This window comes from Typopeltis vanoorti, chromosome 15 (genome assembly GCF_054136105.1).
Source record: "Typopeltis vanoorti isolate ZY-2024b chromosome 15, IOZ_Tvanoo_1.0, whole genome shotgun sequence".
Taxonomy (NCBI): Eukaryota; Metazoa; Arthropoda; class Arachnida; order Uropygi; family Thelyphonidae; genus Typopeltis; species Typopeltis vanoorti.
In genome coordinates this window covers 38,067,664-38,086,879 of record NC_143563.1, presented here as the reverse complement: position 1 = coordinate 38,086,879, position 19,216 = coordinate 38,067,664, and the positions used below count along the sequence as shown (strand labels likewise).

The 19,216-nt window shown below is 36.1% G+C and overlaps 1 protein-coding gene across 3 annotated transcripts in view; it reads right to left on the bottom strand.

The window, feature by feature from the left end:
* Window positions 1–19,216, bottom strand: part of Hmgs (hydroxymethylglutaryl-CoA synthase) — a 169,161-nt gene that overhangs the window by 62,163 nt on the left and 87,782 nt on the right. For all 3 annotated transcript variants that reach the window (XM_090404627.1, XM_090404626.1, XM_090404625.1), the window contains exons 3-4: window positions 6,378–6,503; window positions 4,042–4,206 (exon numbers count right to left, since the gene is read on the bottom strand). In XM_090404627.1, the coding sequence (XP_090260753.1) occupies window positions 4,042–4,206; window positions 6,378–6,503 (291 nt within the window). The remainder of the gene's footprint in view (window positions 1–4,041; window positions 4,207–6,377; window positions 6,504–19,216) is intronic.

Below are 19,216 nucleotides of genomic sequence, written 5' to 3'. Positions count from 1 at the left end.
ATAAAATTCATGTTACATTCACAGATTTGGTCACCAGGATTTCACGGTGATTAGGATATATTAGACAGGGTCCAGAGAAGATTCACAAAAGTGATCTTTGGAATGTGGAGTATGAGGACAGATTGAGAGAATGTAAATTGCAAAGCCTCATGAATAGGAGGAGGAGGAGGATATGATTGAGACATTAAGTTAGTCAAGGGTTGTTATCAGGTTGACATGGAAGAGATTTTTTCATAGAATGGGAAAGGGGGTAGAACAAAAGGTCATCCCTGGAAACTGTATAAAGATTTATTTAAGTTAAGGGATATTATATCCCATATTGTTTCTTAGCCGAATAAGAAAGAAACTCAAAGAGTTTCATGCCGAATATAGAAACTATATAAAGTTCGGCGATTCCAAACGTAAGCAAATACCTGGATAGTGCTGCACCTGATCCATTAGGTAGTGCAAGCTGAGGCAACTCATAGAAAGGGTGGAACAGGCTCCCTTATCCCTTAACTTAAATAAGTTCATGTCGCCGAATTGAAGCCTTTGGCTCTTCATATAATTAGTAACTGTATAAAGTTACTTGTTGTTTTACTAAATCACTTAGGGAATTGACAACGTAGATACGAATATAAATTAAATTACACTTTAATAAATATTTCCGATATTTCGGCAATGTCACGTTGCCATCTTCAAAAGGAACTTACAAAAAAAGGCACGTCCATGTAGGCACTACAACACAGTAACTGAGAATGAAGTGATGAAGCTATTGTTCTCCTAAAAGTCCTCCTGATGGTGCCCTCTAGAAGGCTAAGTAGGTGTTCTTTGCCATTGGGCTGAAGGTCTATTGATGTAAGCCTCCCAAATTTGGGGCAGTTTCATACAACTAAATTTGTTGAGGTTTGGAGAGTTTCTTAGGGCCGAGGCCGATTCCAAAAATAGTCTTTCGAATTTGTATTTGCTACGGTGTATTACTGTAGCTTTCTTCCACCGTATCCTGTGGCATGTATCCAGAGCATGGTCTGCAAGATCAGAATGGCTGTACTTGTGAAAAACGGATGTAGTCCTTGTGTTCAGAAATTCTGATATTCACTGTCCTGCCTGTTTGGCCAAAGTAAGACAGTTTACAGCTGCAAGGGACCTGGTATACACCAGGTAGGTCTAGGGGAAGTGGTTGGTCTTTAGTGGAGCGGATAAGGATGCCAATTTTCTGTATGGTCTGTAACAGATCGGGTCATGTTTTTTTAAGATTTTGGTAATTTTTTCTGAGGTGCCTCAGATGTAGGGGTGATGGATTTAGAGTAATCCTTGTTGTGAAGGGGGTGAAGGGTTGTGGTTTGTAGGTTTCAATATTTTTTGGATTTTTTGGGGGGGGGGGAGGGAGGGGAGACAGCCATTGGCTGAGAAAGTGTTGAGGATGTGATTTAGTTCAGTGTTTAGGGCCATGTCTTTAGAACAGATTAGTTTAGCCCTGTTATATAGTGTTTTCACCACTCCATATTTCTGTGGGGGGGGGGGATTGTTGGTAAATGTACCTGCCCTGTATGGGTGGGTTTTCTATAAACTGAGAAAACCAAGGTTCCATTAGGCTGGCGGGTGACTAGTGTGTCTAGGAAAGGGAAGCTGTTGTTTTCCTCTTTTTCCTGGGTGAACTTGATTCTGGGGTGTTGGTTGTTTAAGTGTGTTAAGAAGGAGAGGAGTGTATCAGAGCCATGTGGCCAAATAGTGAACACATCATCAACATAGAAAAGCCATATGGTTGGTTTTTGTGGGGCAGAGGCTAAGGGCTTTTTCTTCAAAGGTCTCCATAAAGAAATTGGCCAAGGGTGGGGAGAGTGGCAAACCCATGGCTGTCCCTTCTATTTGTTTGAAGAATTTTCTCTGCCAAACGATACCCTCTCTCAAAACAGGCAAACTGGTAAGTGAATACATACATCATCTACAGACATAAACATACTGTAGGGTAAAGAAGGCAATAGGAACCCACCCTGTACAATAATTAATTCCCTAGTAAAGTAGTATACTGCTACCCCACCAACTATTAGGTTCAGGGAAATTCCATATAACATAAATTTGCAGACCATAAACATGTAAGTCAGAGTTTGACTGTGTGTGTGTGTGTGTGTGTGTGTGTGTGTGTGTGTGTGTGTGTGTGTGTGGTCTGAAAAGTTCTCGGCCTCAGCCATAGATGGCATCATCTGCAAAATATTTTTTTTTCTAACCTGGTACATTTGTCATAACCATCCATGTGAAATTTAAGTCATTCTATCAAGTAGTTCGTTTTATACAGCCGTTTGAAGCAAAAGTGTTGTCTGTATCTCTTGAAATGGATAAAACTGAGTATCATGCGATTATAAAATTCTTTGTAAAAAAAGGTTTAACGCCAAAAGAAATTCATTCAAGGTTCATAAAAGTTTATGGACACTCTTACCCTTCGTTTTTTGACAATTAAGAAATGGGTTGCCGAGTTTATACGTGGACATACCAGCCTTGAAGATAATCCACATGAAGTACAACCAAAAAAGTGTAACAACACCAGAAATCATTGATCAAGTGCACGATATGGTATTGAATGACTGGCAAGTCAAAGCGTGTGAAATTACTGAGGCGATAGGCATTTCAAAAGAATGTGTAGGATATATTTTGCATGAAGAATTGCATATGAAAAAGCTTTCCGCAAGATGGGTGCCGTGCTTGCTCACAGCAGATCAAACCTGCAATATGAATTGTATGAACACCCACAAAAGTGTTTTGGCAATGGGAAAATTAAGAGATCTGCACTATGAATTGTTGGAACATCTACCCTATTCCCCAGATTTGGCTTGCTCTGACTTTTATCTCTTCCCAAAACTAGACTCTTCCTAGGTGGTCGGCGTTTTTCTTCAAATCAAGGTGATTGCAGCTGTAAGAGGGGTATTTTGCAGATTTTACTGAGAACCACTACAGCGATGGAATAATGGCTGGAGCATCGCTGGAATAAATGTATTAGTCTTAAGGGAGATTATGTTGAAAAATAAAAAAATAATTTTGAAATTATAAATTCATTTTTTCATTGTTAGGTCGAGAACTTTTCAGATCACTCTGGTATATATATATATTTTATTTATTTATTTTATTTTATTTTTTTTAATTGAATGACTAGAAACTGAGAAAAATTAAAACAAAGTTTCTTAATGCAATTAGTTTCAGCTTGTATCAGCCTTCTTCAGGTGCACATTAAAAAAGAAATAACCAGTAAAACATATAGGAAATACTGGCATTCGCGAGATGCTATATGCATGCATACACCCAATGAGAGAAGAGTTTTGAATGCGCTGACTTCAACTTTCAGATACAAGCTGAAACTAGTTGTGCTAATAAACTTTGTTTTCATTTTTCTTGATTTCTAGTCATTCAATTTTTTTAAAAAATGTATATCAGCCGAGTAAATCAATCTGCCTATATATATATATATATATATATATATATATATATATAATAATAATAATAAGCTAATGTCTTTTATTCCTTTATAGGGAGCAAGTGAGGCCTTTAAGTCCTATCTAGGTTTTGGAGACTGAGTGGGCAGTTCAATCTCTACTGGTAGCCAATCGAAGATAGCTGGCCCATGTCTATCAAATTAATTATAAGAGGCCACTGATGTAGGGACTAGCAAACAAGTTCTGCCATCTCTTGGTACCTAACCCTAACAAGATGTGTTACTGTCTGAAATAATGTGGGTTTTCTACAATTGATTTTCTTGAGTTTCCAGGAGAAAAAAACCCACTTGCCAGTGCCAGAGATCGACTAACTCAGGAACTTGTCGAAGAAACGCTTAGAAAAAGTTCCTCCAGTTGGTGACTAGACTTGAACTATAAATCTGTCTTCAGGTGACCTAGCACAGAGAATGTATGTGCCACCTCCACTGAGTCACACAGGCTTCATTTATATATTTTCTGGTAATAATCTATCAAGAAATAGGAAATAGAAGTGATGCTTCCATCTCCCTTCCCTCCATGCATATAATACTTAAAAAAAATAAATATATAAGTACCAATATATCATAATTTCACATACCTCTATTTAAGATCAATTCTGATTTTCTACAGAATCCTTCATAGCACTTATCCAAAGCTTTAGCATAGCATTCTACTGATAATTTTCCATCTACCCGTGGATATTCTGATATTAAGTCTGGCTTATAAAAGTCATAAACATTAGCCATGTGAGAAGCACGCATACCTGAAAAAAATAAAAAATAACAGTAAGAAAATACCTTGAATGACATCAAAACAACATAGATTAATTAGCAAACAAATATTTTTTGGACATATTAACAATTTGTGAAAACCCTCCCACAGAAAATATCACACCTCTTTCATTTATCTCATCTTGTTTTCCTTCACTGTTTTTAAAAAATATTAATTTTATAATTTCAATTTCATATAAATCAGTCATTTTTTGTGTGTAAATCAAAAGACATGACTTAAATGAACAACTGGAATAATTCTGAATTCTGCCTGGTTTCCAACAAGAGCCAACTGTACAGCCACAGAAACTTTTATTTAAAAACTAATAAAAGACAAAATCTTGTCTTTTTAAAAGAGTTTGTTATTTTTTTTAAAAGACTGAAGATTTGTATTTTTGCAAGTTCTGAATGATTTTCAAAATTTATAGTTTTAAAGTAAACAGTAATTGCTTACCTGGATATTCTGGATAATTGATACCTGGATATCAAATAAAAATGCATGTTTATTATCCTCTAATGAGGTTTACTGCAAAGCTTAAGCCTTAAACTGTTTTCTCCTTTAAGTATCATTTAAATACCAAGTGAGAATTTACTCATAAAAATGCGTAGCTTTCAAAGAAACCACTGTAGTATTTTAGATTCCTTTTATGAAGACCAACATCTCAAAACAACTATCCAGCCATTACACTACAATACTGTAGCAACTAACCAAGACTAAAGGTTTGAATTTTTACTAAGTTCTCAATCACTTTCAAAATTTATCATCTCAAAGGTAAACACCTGCTTACTTCTATAAAATGAAGATGCATAATTATTTTCATCCCTTTTCTGGTTTGAAAGAGAGGGAAAACATGAAGTGTGTCAATAAATATGATAAACAGCCATATTACATATGAAAGCTAAAATATTTTTCTTTTAATTAACTAACCAGATGCCACAATGCTGATAAGAAGGGCTAAAACTTTGATAAGGTGATGCTTGTTATAAGCAACATTTCTCACAATAAGATAGTGCATATACAGAACTATGAAAATGACATTTGATTCCAGAACACTATGCAGACAGTTATAAGCTCATTCTAGTTGCCAAATGGAGAAACTTTCTTTAGCAGGTTCTCTGAGATAGCCAATCATTGACTAAAGCAATAGATTTTTCTCTTCCAGAGACTTGGGTTTTAAACCCAGAGCAATAAAAGTGGCCATAGCACTCACACTATTTAAGAATAATGTATGTATATTATATTTGTTACGATTTAAGGTCAAAAGATGGTAGCACTTATCTCATTTAATCTCATTCCTGAAAGCACTCATTCATTGATAGCTAAAGCTCACTTTCAGTGAAGATTGAATGGTGAAGACTGGCTGACTACCAGTGTTCAAAAAGTTAAGATTAAAGGCTTGTTTGATAAAAAAAGACAAAGGATTTATTTTATCTATTTATTTACTGCACGGTAGTATATTTGGAATTCCTTGAGATATGGCAAGTAACGGATCCAGTTTTCAGTTTCAGAAGGGACAACTGCAATAAATGAGGGGTTACAATTAAGAACTATTAAGTTTTAACAGTTCATTTTATTAATATCAAAATTTCAAAAATAACATTTATTGCAAATGTTTTAATTTGTATACTTCAAAACAAGAATACCGAATGGTTTGGTATTTAAATGAAAATTTATAATATTCTGTTCTAATTTCTGAGGGTGGGATTGCTCCTATTGTCCCTCCTGAAAATCCACAATTGAGATACAGAAAGAAAATATTAACAACAAATCAAAAACAATTAAGATCAATCTGTAGATGATAACACATTACAACCTTTTGTGTCTGAAATTGATATAAACTAAAAATTGCATATGGTTACTGTGGATGTTCTGCTATAAAATGTTTACTAAACAGAACTCAATTCTCAGAAGAAATTCAGTATTAACTATTGAAAATTTTAATTTTTATAATTTACACTTCAATTTAATACTTCCTTTAATGTTTTCTATGTGCATTGGACTTCAGCCAAGTGCACAATGAATCTAATATCACTTTTAGATAAATGCAGCTTTACTTGATATTGTTCACAAAAAATTATTGCTGCTTTGTAGTACAGTATGAAGAAAGCCACTTTTTACAGAAAAGTTACATTTTTAAAGAAGGAGGAGGGGGGGGGGAATTACCTCTTTCAAGTACCAGTGCAGCATGTGGTCCAATCAACATTGCTACTGCTCCTGCACCACCTGTAGGCCTTGCATTCCCTTTTGCATAGACTGCAATGTCTCCAGCCACTACTACAGCATATCGACCTGAAAGTTTTATTAAATTAAAAAAGTAAGATAAAAATATTTTTTGAAATTTATACAAAACTTTCTTTCTTGTAGAAAGAAAGATGAAAAGCAAGTTAAGCAGTTTACAATACAGTATACTTGACAGATTTTTATGCATGCTGTGCATGTATGTGCACAGTGAACTTGTGGCTATCTAAATCTATCATCATCATTACTAGAGCTCCATAAGATCATTGGACTGATATGGAAATACCACTCAACTAGCAACATATGTCATACTGTACCTTAAAATCCATGCTCTTCATATTCATAATGCGATTTGTAAAATATCCCACTTACTATCTCATTTTAAAAAAAAATTCTCTCACTCTCTTGCTTATCATGTTTAGACCACTTACCAAATGCTTATGTGGAAAAGTCAGACAAGTTATTTCAATTGAGAAGAACTCTGTTTAAATTTGTCATTGAGAAGAGATTTTTTTTAGGCTTTTCCAGTATGGTCGCAAAAAGATAGCATTAATGCTTCAGCTAGCTTTATGCAATTCCAAAAACTAAAGATTAATTCAGAGATTTGGCTTTTCAAATTGCACTTCTACGCCGAGTTAACTTTTGAGTGATTTAAAGAACTAAATCTGTTCCGAACTGGAATACAATCCTTTAATCCAAAGGTGAATTATCTGTCTGTCCTGTGCACCTTGACAGTAATGGCTATTTTCTCCAGCTTTCGGGGAGAAGCAAGACAGAAGTCTGCAATTAAGAAATACTAGCATCCCTCATGTATCCTATCTAGAGATCACAATGGATATCTATCTGGATTAAGCACACCTGGTTCCAAATTTTCAGTCCTGAGTATCCATGAACAGAATAAATTAAATTAAAGATTCAAGAAATTATATTCTTGTTTAATTCTTTATCCAGGTTTAAGTGTGCTTTACTCTATGGGATACTAAGGCAATTAATGTGAAGTCATTAGCTTCTCCATACAGTTAGCCTAGTCATGAAGATACTTCATACAAATTTTGTTTACTTACTTGGATAAAGGATTAAACAAGAATATAATTTTTTAGAATCTATTCATTTAAATCATTGGTTCCCAACTGTGGTACGAGCATCCCCGGGTGTATGTACTGAGCTGTTCAGGGGTACATGAAAAATAATCAGTAATGGCAGAAAAACAAGTAAACCACTATTTTACATTAAGATAGGCACTGAACAAAAGTGTCAGTATTTAAAAACATTTATTTTAAAAACAAGGGGTACAATTTACAGAAATGGGTGTAAAAGGGGTGCACAAGTAGAAAAATGTTGGGAACCACTGATTTAAATAATAAGTCACTCAGTATATTGTAAATATACATTTCTTTTATTAACAAGCACTTTAAAATCCGTAAGCATTTTGTAATATAAATTTAAGAAATTTTTATATGATACATTTGAAATATATTATAGAATTCCAGGATAAAATGCAAAAACATGACTGAAATGATTTCCTAGAAATCATGTAAGTCTTTGAAACAGTGTTTGTTATAAACATTTTATGTTGCACTGGATGAGAAGATGGATACACAGTGGTATATTTAGATTCAGCAAGTGCTTTTGACAGATTACTACATAAGTTGATAGTCAAGCTAGAGCAGATAAAGTTGGATATTAGACTATCTGATAAGTATTGGCTATTTGTGTATGGGAGAGCAATATCCTGGAAGAGGAAAGTCACTTTTGGTGTGCCTCAGTGGTCTGTTTTATGGCCATTGCTGTTTAACCTGTATGTTAAGGATAATGGAGAAGATTTGAATGGGAATATTCAGTTGTTTATAGATTATTATTATTATTATCCAGGCCTCCATGGAGTCAAAAGACTCATTGTGGGAGGTCATTTTTAGGAAACAAAGTTTATCATACCACTCCTTGAACCCATTGACCATTCCCTGCTCCAACCACTCTCCCAGGCAATGCATTCCAAGGTTCAACCACCCTCCATGCAAAGAAACCACTCCTCACCCTCTTGAGCACAGCCTCCTTTCATAATTTCTAGGGTTGGTCCCCTTGTCATCGCTCCTTCCCACTGTTCCACCAAGTGAAAGAACACTCCAATGTCTACCCTGTAATTGCCTCTGAACAGTTTAAAAGTCTCAATTATATCACCTCTCCTTCTATCCACCAAACTCTGCAGTCCACATTCCCTCAGTCGATTCTCATGACTCATATTATACAGTCCTAAAACATGCTTTGTTATCCGCCTCTGTACCCTTTCCACAGTCAATTTATCCCCTTCAAATCCTGGGGACCAAATCTGAGAAGAATAGTCTAAGTGTGGGCTGATCAGGGTCTTATACAATGGAATGATAACTCTTGTGTCTGCAGGTCAGCGTCCTTCTCAGTATTACAGCAACCCTCTGAGTTACCCTCACACCACCTTTGCAATATGCTCCCTGAATTTCAGTTATCTATCAATCATCACCCCAGATCTCTTGTCTCCCCTACCTCCTCCAGTACAGCTCCTCCAATTGATGGATCCCAAACCTCAAGACTTTACATTTTGCTGCATTGAACCGACACCCCCAGATGATGTATAGTTGGGAAGAACTATGAGGAGTAGAGAAGGTGCTGTGACCCAAGAAACTAAGTGAATGGGCACGGGAGTGTAGATGCCAGTTCAATGTTGCGGAATGTAAGGTTTTAAAAATTTGGAAAACAAAGATCATTTTTATTATTATTACTGCCCGACACCTCCAATGAGTCCTTGGATTCCATGGAGGTGCCAGGAGAGGACACTCCAGTCTACTCTGCTACACATCTCTGTCTCCCCTCATAATTCTTCACCTACACAAAATGACACTTTATATGGGATTTTTTTTTTTCAACTGAAGGTGACTCAGTCAATCTCATACAGAAGTAGCAGGAGTTTTTTCTCAGAAACTTAAGTTTTTCATCCCCCATACAGATAAATTAGACAAACATGCAATTTACAAACAAACAATACTGGCAGTGGTGGGAAGTAGATGCCGTCGTATGTTAATGATGATTATAGAGGCATTATATGTAGTTGGTGGATTAAGTGGTGGAGACAGAGTTGTAGAGTGCCCTCCCTCGATGAGTCCTTGGACTATCTGGAGGTGAGCTGTAATAATAATAGTAATAATGGAAATCTGGCAGTAATGCAGAGGACACTGACTTGTAGAAGCAAGGAGATTCTGGTTCCATTGCATAAAGCCTTGATTAGGATATATATATATATATCCTAATCAAGGCAATCTAATCTATATGGACTACTGTGCACAGATTTGGTCACCTGGTTTTTAAAAAGAATGAAAAGAGATATTAGAAAGAGTCCAGAGGCAATTAACTAAAGAAGTTTGTGGTCTCTGGAATGTTAAGTATGAAGAAAGTTTGAGAAGAATCTAGTAGATAGAAGGAAGAAGGGTGATATGATAGAGACATACAAGTCAGTAAGGGGTTGTTACAGGATTAAAGTTGAAGGGGTTTTTTAATAAAATGGTGGGGGTTGGGGGGAAAAACAGAGGTCATGCCTTGAAACTGTATAAGGAAGGTGTGAGTAGCAGGTTTTTTGCAAGGAAAGTTGTGAATAATTGGAATGCCTAAGAGCATGGCGTCTGCAGAGAATTTCAATGTATTTAAGGCACAGTATGATGAACTGTGTGTGTATGACAAAGGAAAATCCCAAGATGAGTTTGACTTCATGTGGGGGGGGGGGGTTTGGGATAATAATAACAAGTTTGGTTTTTTCATATTTGAGGAGAGATGTATAATTGCCAAAAATACAATACAAATTTCCTATATGCATGGTACATATTTCCTATGTGAGATCAGTGGTCTAGCTAGAGCAGTATTTCTCAAAGTGTGGTACGCGTACCTCCGGGGTATGCGAAAGGTCTTCAAGGGATACGTGACAATTTTCGCATCATTAACGCATGGAATCATTATTAAGAAAACAGAATTAATTTAAATGTATATATTTCTTAATAAATTATATATTATGTATGAATTCTCCTACTCAAATTGTGAGTTACTATCGTCACGTCGCTCATGTCCTGGCGATTGTAACTCGCTCCCTGCGGTAAACAGCACGCCTCTCAAACAGTGTCACTATACTGAAGATGCAAGAAAAACAAGTACTTTTATTGCATCACTGAATAAAGTACAGAGACATCTGCAGTCTGTGTAATATATTTCTCAACAAACAGTGCAATTAGAGACAAATGGGATAAAAACGGCACTAACTAAGAATCACATCTCCCCTCCAACAGAAACTGCTGTATAAACTCAAGCAAAACCATATGTTGCACTGGCAACATATGGTTTTGCCTGACAACACCCCCATCGTGAACATGTTAAAACTAAGAAATATATAGTGAATGTATTTCAGATATTATGAAATTCGGTTGAAGAGAATTAGCATTTCAACTCAACTGTTGGCTTGTCTTTGGATCGCGCGATCTTTTATTAATACTGCACCAATCATATTCGCTTCTTCATAGCTGCTCTATCTCTATTAGTCTACCATTGCTGTCTGTTTCACGCTCTGCTTTTACTTCTCATTAGTCATTTGTGAAGGATTGTTCATTACATATCTCAAGTCTTGTAAATTACTGGTAATTTTTGCTTGAAATAATGAGAAAGAAAATGAAGCGATTTTGGTAGACGATTCTGATGATGCACACAAGGAAACTGTTCTCGATGCCAAAAGTAGCAATAGTGAATAGGAGCTTCTTGGTAAGTCACACCATTTTCAGTTTTTTTTCTGAAAAATTTAGTTTACGAAAATCCCTGTATATATCTCACACCACAATTTTTTAGCTTAAATTTTGAGGAAAAAAGTGCAAGTTATATTCGAGTAAATATGGCAATTTTTTTAGCTTTCAAATTCTTATGTATGGATCATTGGTTGAAGACTGGATTGATTTATAAAATGCACAAAAGAGAGCAATATAGCAAATACAAGTAGCTGTAAGCAACAATAAAATGTTGGTATTGTATCTGGATCAAATGAAATTGATAAGGGTGTGTCGCCTGACATCTCCAGAGAAACAACCAGTGAGAAGATGAAAAATCTTGGTAAGTATAATATGAATTTTCATGGACAGGAAATGAAGAGGAACCTATTCCAAATTTTATATATATAAATTCAAATAAATAGACATTTATAATGAAATATACTTTATTTATTATTTCGATAAGGAAGGTACTTGGTAATAACAAAAATTTAAGGAGGGGTATGCGGATATCTGAAGTTTGAGAAACACTGGTCTAGAGGAAGAGGCTCAATAGTTAAAATGGTAATTGTAAAAAAATTTTTGAATCAAATTACTTCACTTTAAAAGTTGTTCGCATTCAATGACCTTGCCAATATTTTGCACCCCCCCCCACATGCTAGCCTCCATCGTTTTGTTTTGTTTACAGGCTATTTGTAAATAATAAATAAGACTACTCAAAAGAAGAAAATATTGCAATATTTTGAAAATATCTTGCATACAAAAGATAGTATCAAATGTAAATTGTGATAGAATTCTTACATATAATGGTAGCTTTACAAGTAACTTGCTGAAACAAAGGTGCATACATAACTATCACTTTTCAGTGACTAAGCAACAAAGCACAGTTTATTATTATTATTACCCCAAGACCTCATGGAGTCAAAGGCTCATCTGGGAGGTCTCATCATACCATGTCTTAAACCGTGTCTTGTTTATTTTGCTTCAACAAAATGTGGTAATTTGCCCACAAGAAAGATAACATATTATAACAAATATGTAATTAAGGACTGCCATCCATTGGCTTTATCAGTGGGGAGTGGTTTGAAATGTTTAATGAGCTATGTAATCTCAGAATCCACACTGAAACAGAATCCCGAAAATGCACGATAAAAGAAAGGTAGAATTAAAATACATTTTCCAAGGACAAACCTGTACACTCACTGCTGATTACTGGATTTTGATTAATGGTTAGTGTAGACCTCCTATAATGCGCAATTCATTCACTGACAAAGCACTCACAACCAACTCTAGTAACTCACTCCACTCGTTCACTACCCTCCAAGCCAAAATTATAATCCTGACCTTGCTAATCATATTTGTATGCAATAATGGCCCAAGTATGGCCCTTGTTCTCTCCTTGCCATTAATAATGTATGTTTCTATCATGTCCCCCTTTTTTTTTTTGGCCTATCAACCATTCTTTAGTCCCCAGACCTTCAATCCCTTCATTGACATTCCAGTGGCCTGTCATAATCTTGTAAATGCCTCTAAATCCTCTCCACTACTTTCTCATTCCCATGGTATGACCACTTAGCCTCATTAAAGCTTTATAAAGGAAAATAATAACCTATCCCTGTTTGTCATGTACTCTTTAACAACCAATGTGATGCACTTTATTTGGCCCCTTGTGCAATGTGTCGTCTAAATGTCAACTCTCAGTCTGCAATCACTTCGAAATCCTGACCAACTTCTTGCAGTTCAGTTCAATCAATGTAGCACATGGCTTGATCTCTTCATCCCAAAGTGGCCTTATTAGACTTGGCCATGTTAAATTGACAGTCATTATCCTTTGCCCATTCTGCCAGTCTATTTAAGCCATCTGCAGGAACTCTAGTCATCTTCGTTGACTATCACACTCAACCTAGCTTTGAATCATCAGAAAACAACTAAACATTTCCACTTAATGGTGTACTGAAAAGTTGTGATAATCACCATGAAGGAATTGAGGTAGAACGTCTTACACATTATTCTACATATGCCCCACAAAGTTTTATGCACGTTACAATGCTGCTGCTGCATCATTTGATATTATCTGAGGAACAAGTCTTTCCCATGTTGCACAAATTTTTGTTCCTTTCAGGCATTTCTTTAAATCTGGGAATAGGAAATAGATGGGGCCAGGTCTGGTGAATAGGGTGGGTGAGGCAAACATTGAAAGCCTAAGATGTGTATTGTATGCTGGGCTTCATCAGCAGTGCAAACAGGTGCATTGTTCGGCAAAAGCGACAAGCCTCTGCTCAGTTTCCCATGGCATTAGTACTTCCTACAATTCCTTCAGAGCTGTTGAATAAACGGTTGCTGAATAAACTATTTTATTCAACAACAGTTTTTTCAAGTTGTTGTTGAATAGTTTATTCAACAACAGTTGAATAAACTGTTGTTGAATAAACTATTTCAGGTGAAACTGTTTCACCTTTTCTGAGGTACTTGGTAAGGATTAACACCATCCATATCCCAAAAGACAATGGCAAGAACCTTCCCTCAATAACCACTTTGTTCACCAGGTGAAGGAATATTGTGCCGAGAAAGGAATCCTGTTTAAAGTGCTTCTTCTCCTGGACAATGTCCCTGGTCACCCAGAAGAGTTGGATGACTTTCATCCTGACGTAAAAGTTGTTTACCTTCCTCCTAGAACTACCTCACTATTGCAACCTTTAAAGACTACTACGTGCGGTGTACATTTTCCCAAGCAATCAAAGCCATTGATAGTGGTATGGGCATTACATATGTGTTTTCTGGAAGAAATATAATAATCTTAACGCCATCAAAAACATCGGGGAGGCTTGGGATGAAATCAAGCAGACAACAATGAACGCTGCGTGGAAGAAATTCTGCACAGAAATGGTACAAAATTTTAAGCATTTCATGGAAGGAGAGCAAACAATGATTGATACGGGTGCTGAGTTGACACAAGAATTACAGCAGGCAATGGAGACATGTGTGCAACTGGCATAGCAATTAGAGATGGGAGTGGATAATGGTGACATTAACAAGCTTCTTTTGAGTCACGACGAAGAGCTAACTAATGATGACCTTATTCAGTTGGAGACATTCCGAAATTCCAAAGAAAATACTAAGCCGATTGAACCGTGAGACAAAGAAATTTTCAACAAAAGTACTAGCCGAGGTTTTTAACTTGACAGACATGCCGTTAGCAAAATTAGAATCGATGAATCCAAACACTGAGTGGCTCAAAAATGTTAGCCGCCGTATCTATTCTGATATGTCTAGCTATAAGGTCATCTACGAGGACAAGAAGCATGTGACCACACAATCTACTCTAGACATGTTGGCGAGATGCCATTCACAACAAAGTCAGGGTGACAACTCAGACGACTCCAACTACCTTCAACATTGAAAGGGGTAAAACTTCCCGCAGAAGAACAGCATTCCTTAGAACAGCCAACTCAGCCATCACAAGAGGTTTTTATTTCAAAAGTGAATATTTCAGTTTGTTTTTATATTATGTATTTTTCATACTTTCATATTTACAGTATGTATATTATTCAAATACAACTGATAAATTTTTTTATAATTGAATTTTTTTTAATCATCCCAAAAATGAAAAATATTAAAAATGGAAAATATTTGATTAATGGCAAAAACATTAATGTAAGACAGTGGTATGAGTAACCATTGAACATTTTATTGTATGTGATTTACAAATTTGATTTACTATTATTATTACGGGCAACTCCAGGGAGCCCTTAGACTCATCGAGGGAGGCCCTAAATCATGTTCATCACAACTATTCGACATTCACACAGTATCTATCATATCTCGCCTTAAACTCATTCACTGTCACAGCATCCACCACAGACTCTGGCAGCCCATTCCACTCGTTCACCACTCTAAAAGTAAAGAACCCAGCTCTAACACCCTTACTAACCACACTTTTGCCCCGTTTCCATGGATGTCCCCTAGTCCTCCCACAACCAGCTGTTCTCAAAAATATCTTCTGAATTAATTTTATAGAACCGTTCAGTAATTTGAATGTCTCAATCATATCTCCCCTCCTCCGCCTATCAACCAATTTCTGCAACCCACAAATCCTCAACCTGTTCCCATAAGGTTCATTCCACAGATCTGCTATCATCTTGGTCACTTGCCTCTGGATCCTCTCAACCTCCTCCCCATCAAGAAGAAAGCTATGCGACCAAATCTGGGCACAGTAGTCTAGATGGGGTCTTATCAAGGCTCGATATAGAGGAACAATAACCTGCTTGTCAACGTATTCTTCTGCAACCAAGTGATTTGATGAGCTGATTTGGCTACTTTTGCAATGTGCCCCCTAAACTTCAACTCCTTATCCACCAACACTCCTAAATCTCGTGCCTCATAAATTTCCTGGAGTACAGTTCCACCAATGCAGTAAACTGCTGCTAATCTTTTCACCCAAAATATATAACCTTACATTTTGCCACATTAAATTGACATCCATTCTCCTTAGCCCAGACCTCCAATCTATTCAAATCATCCTGCAAAATTTTGACATCATCTGCATTCACTATTGCCCTACCCAACTTTGCATCATCCACAAACAAATGAACTGTTCCTTTCAGATTCTTTCCTATATCATTAATGAACAAATTAAACAGCGGTGGTCCAAGAACAGATCCTTGTGGCACACCACTAGTCACAGGCTGTCTTGTGGACTCTACTCCTGAATAAACCACTCTCTGGTATCTCTCCGTCAACCACCCTCTTATCCACCTCGCCAACCCTATATCCATCCCCATATGCTACAATTTACTGATTAGAATTCCATGTGGTATCCTGTCAAAGGCCTTAGCAAGGTCCAGTAGAATCACTGTAAACCCATTATCCTTATCCAGTTTAGCTGTCACTGTGTTATAATATGTGAGCAAGTTACTGAGGCATGACCTACCCTTCACAAAACCATGCTGTCTCCGATACAGTATTCCATTTTCATCTATCCAATCTTGTATTTTCCTCTTGACTATTTTCTCCAAGACCTTGATAACAATTCCTGTTATGCTGATTGGCTGATAATTTTCAACAGCAGCCTTGGAACGACCTTTATGCAGCGAAACTATTTTCCCCTCTTTCCACTCCCTTGGGACTGACCTAGACCCGAGGCTCAAATTAAACCAAATGGTCAAGGGCACTGACAATTCTTTAGCCGCTTCACGTACGACATGAGCTGGTATACCATCCAATCCCACAGATGTATTGACATTGAGGTTCTGTAATAGACTATTTACCTCTACTTCATTCATCACAATTCCAGTATAAGCTGTTGGTTCTTCCATTCCTGCAATGTCACCACCTGGATGATATACTCTTGCAAAGTGCTTGCTCAGTAATTCCACTATATCGACTGATTCGGTTACCTCCCTACCCTCAGCATTTTTTAAAATCATTCTGCCATGAACATTTTTCCTTTTACTTGCAACATATTGAAAAACTGTTTGGGATTCTCTTTAGCCTGCATGGCCAATTTTCTTTCGTAATCCACTTTTGCTTTTCTTACCACCCTTGTTACCATCCTGGCCTGAGCTTTATACTGTTCCTGCACCTGCTGGTCACCTTTCTCCTTAAATTCCCTCCACAATGTTTCTTTTTTTGCAGCTCAAGCTTAATAGTGTTATTCATCCATTTAACCCCTACTTGATTTATTATTCGGACTCTTGGTATACAGTCAACCACTGCCTCCTGCAAACACTTCTTAACCACCTCCCATGCACTATCAACATCCAGTCCTTGCAGTTTTACATGCCATGGCACTGAGCCAAGCACACTCCTAAGCTTGTCATACTTACGTCAAGGTTTACAGAATGCATTACTTGAGTAACTCAGGATGCAACTATATACATATTCATAATTAACTGATTTATTCCACCGCTGGAAAAATGATAATACCGATTGAGCTCACTTTATGTACTAGATTTCAGTAGTTATTTTAATAACTACCAAAACTTGCAATAATTCTCATTTTAGTTTGAAACATTGAACATGTGCATGAAATATGGCTGAAAATCAGTATGCAAGTGAATTGTTCCATTTAAATATTAACATTATTTTATTGTGCTAAATTTGAGCATCTAACAACAAAAAATAATAAAATAAAAAATAATCCTCATTTTATGGTTTTGCTTCATGTTGAAATTTAGAAGTTACTTGTAATTTATGGGAAAAGAGGCTGAACATTTGGTATTTGAATAGGAAAACATTGATGCCATTTTTCTTTCAATGTAAAGTCCCTCTGTGTTTCAGTTAACGAATGCCTCCAGTTGGAAAGATCTGGGCTGGAATCCTGTCTAGGATGTTAAGAACCTTTATGAGGAGTTTTCAACTGAAGATGAGTTGGCTGGTCTCATATGGAGATGACAGAGTTTTATCCTCCTGGAAACAGGTTTTTCATCCTGTAAAACAGGAAGCAATGAGCCAACCACAAAATGAAAAATAAGATTCTTTCAATATGTGGTAAGTAGCAAAAAAAAAGAAAGTGTGGCATGTGGTGTTAATGAATGTAAATGATAGATTAGTTTATATGAATCATGAGTGTGATGAGAAATTTGGATACCGAATGTATGGAAGAATGGAAGAGTAGGGCTGATGGTGAGTAAACTATATGAGGAATTAATTCAACTTGATCATTAAGCAAGCAATCTAAGTACTAATCTATATTTTCACACATTAAATGGAAATTAAAAAACTAATAAAAGAAAGTGATGATACAGAAGGAATAATTTAAAAACCATATTAATAAGTGCAGCAATAGAATGACTTGGAACAAAAAGGAAATGGAAAAGGGGAATAAACTGGGATGAGAATATTAAAACAATAATTAAAGACAGGAATGCAGCTTACAAACAATGAATAAATACAAAAGCACTAGAAGCAGAAATTAATTATAAACATCAAGTGCAACAGCAAAAAAAGCATACAGGAAAAAAAAGAGAAATATGGGATTACTTCATAGCAACAATGGAAAAAGATCTTAGATTTCTATTGAAAAGCCAACTACATACAAAATATTAAGAAACCTGGCTTGACTTCTTCCTTCAGAACTTATGGCAAGACAAGAATGAAACTAAATTGATATAATGCAGATTTAACTACAGAAAGGAGAAAATAACATTACAAAAACTGAACAAGCAACACAAATTAATCTGCAAACTTCTTCTCTGGAGAAGATGGAATAAATACAAAAAATTATAAACTTCTAGTGATTTTGTATTTATTCATTTGATGAACAGAATGCCTATATTCTATTCATTGAATGGGTTTAAATAACTGGACAATATCTTGGAGCAAGGAAAAATACCCAAAATAAGAAATAAGGCCATTATCATTCTAATATATAAAAAATGTGATAAGTATAATGTAAAAACAATAGAGGAGGAAGTCTCCTGCTTATAAGCAATACACACAAATATTAACTTTGAAAATTAAATCATATGTAAAAGATAAGCTACGTTATGGCTTCTGAAAAAGAGGACCATGCATCACATAGTGATTTAGTTTTATATTAAAAATCCTAATGGACAAGTATCTCATGAATTCAATGTAATCATGCGAATGCACGCACACACACACAGCAATTACAAATTAATGAAAAGCCATTAATAAAGTCATAAGAAACAAAAACAATCTACAGATCATACTCAAAAAGTTAAAAACATTCCATATCAGCAAACTCTCAGCAATAACCAATATATATCAAAACAAACAAATAGCAGTAAGGGACAATGAAGAAGTCACAGAAAACAATAAAAACAAGGAGTCCATCAAGAATGCTCAATGTCACCAACTCTTATTTAAATATCTATATAAATGTGGGGTGGGCTTGTCACTAAGTGGAATCACTGCTGAGCTATGAACTAAATGATCCTTCAGGTCACTCATTCAGATTACAGTGATCTAGGGATCACCTGAGCTTTTGGAGAGTTCCCTTTACTCATATAGTGGGAAAGTCTGTTGAAGTGTCTT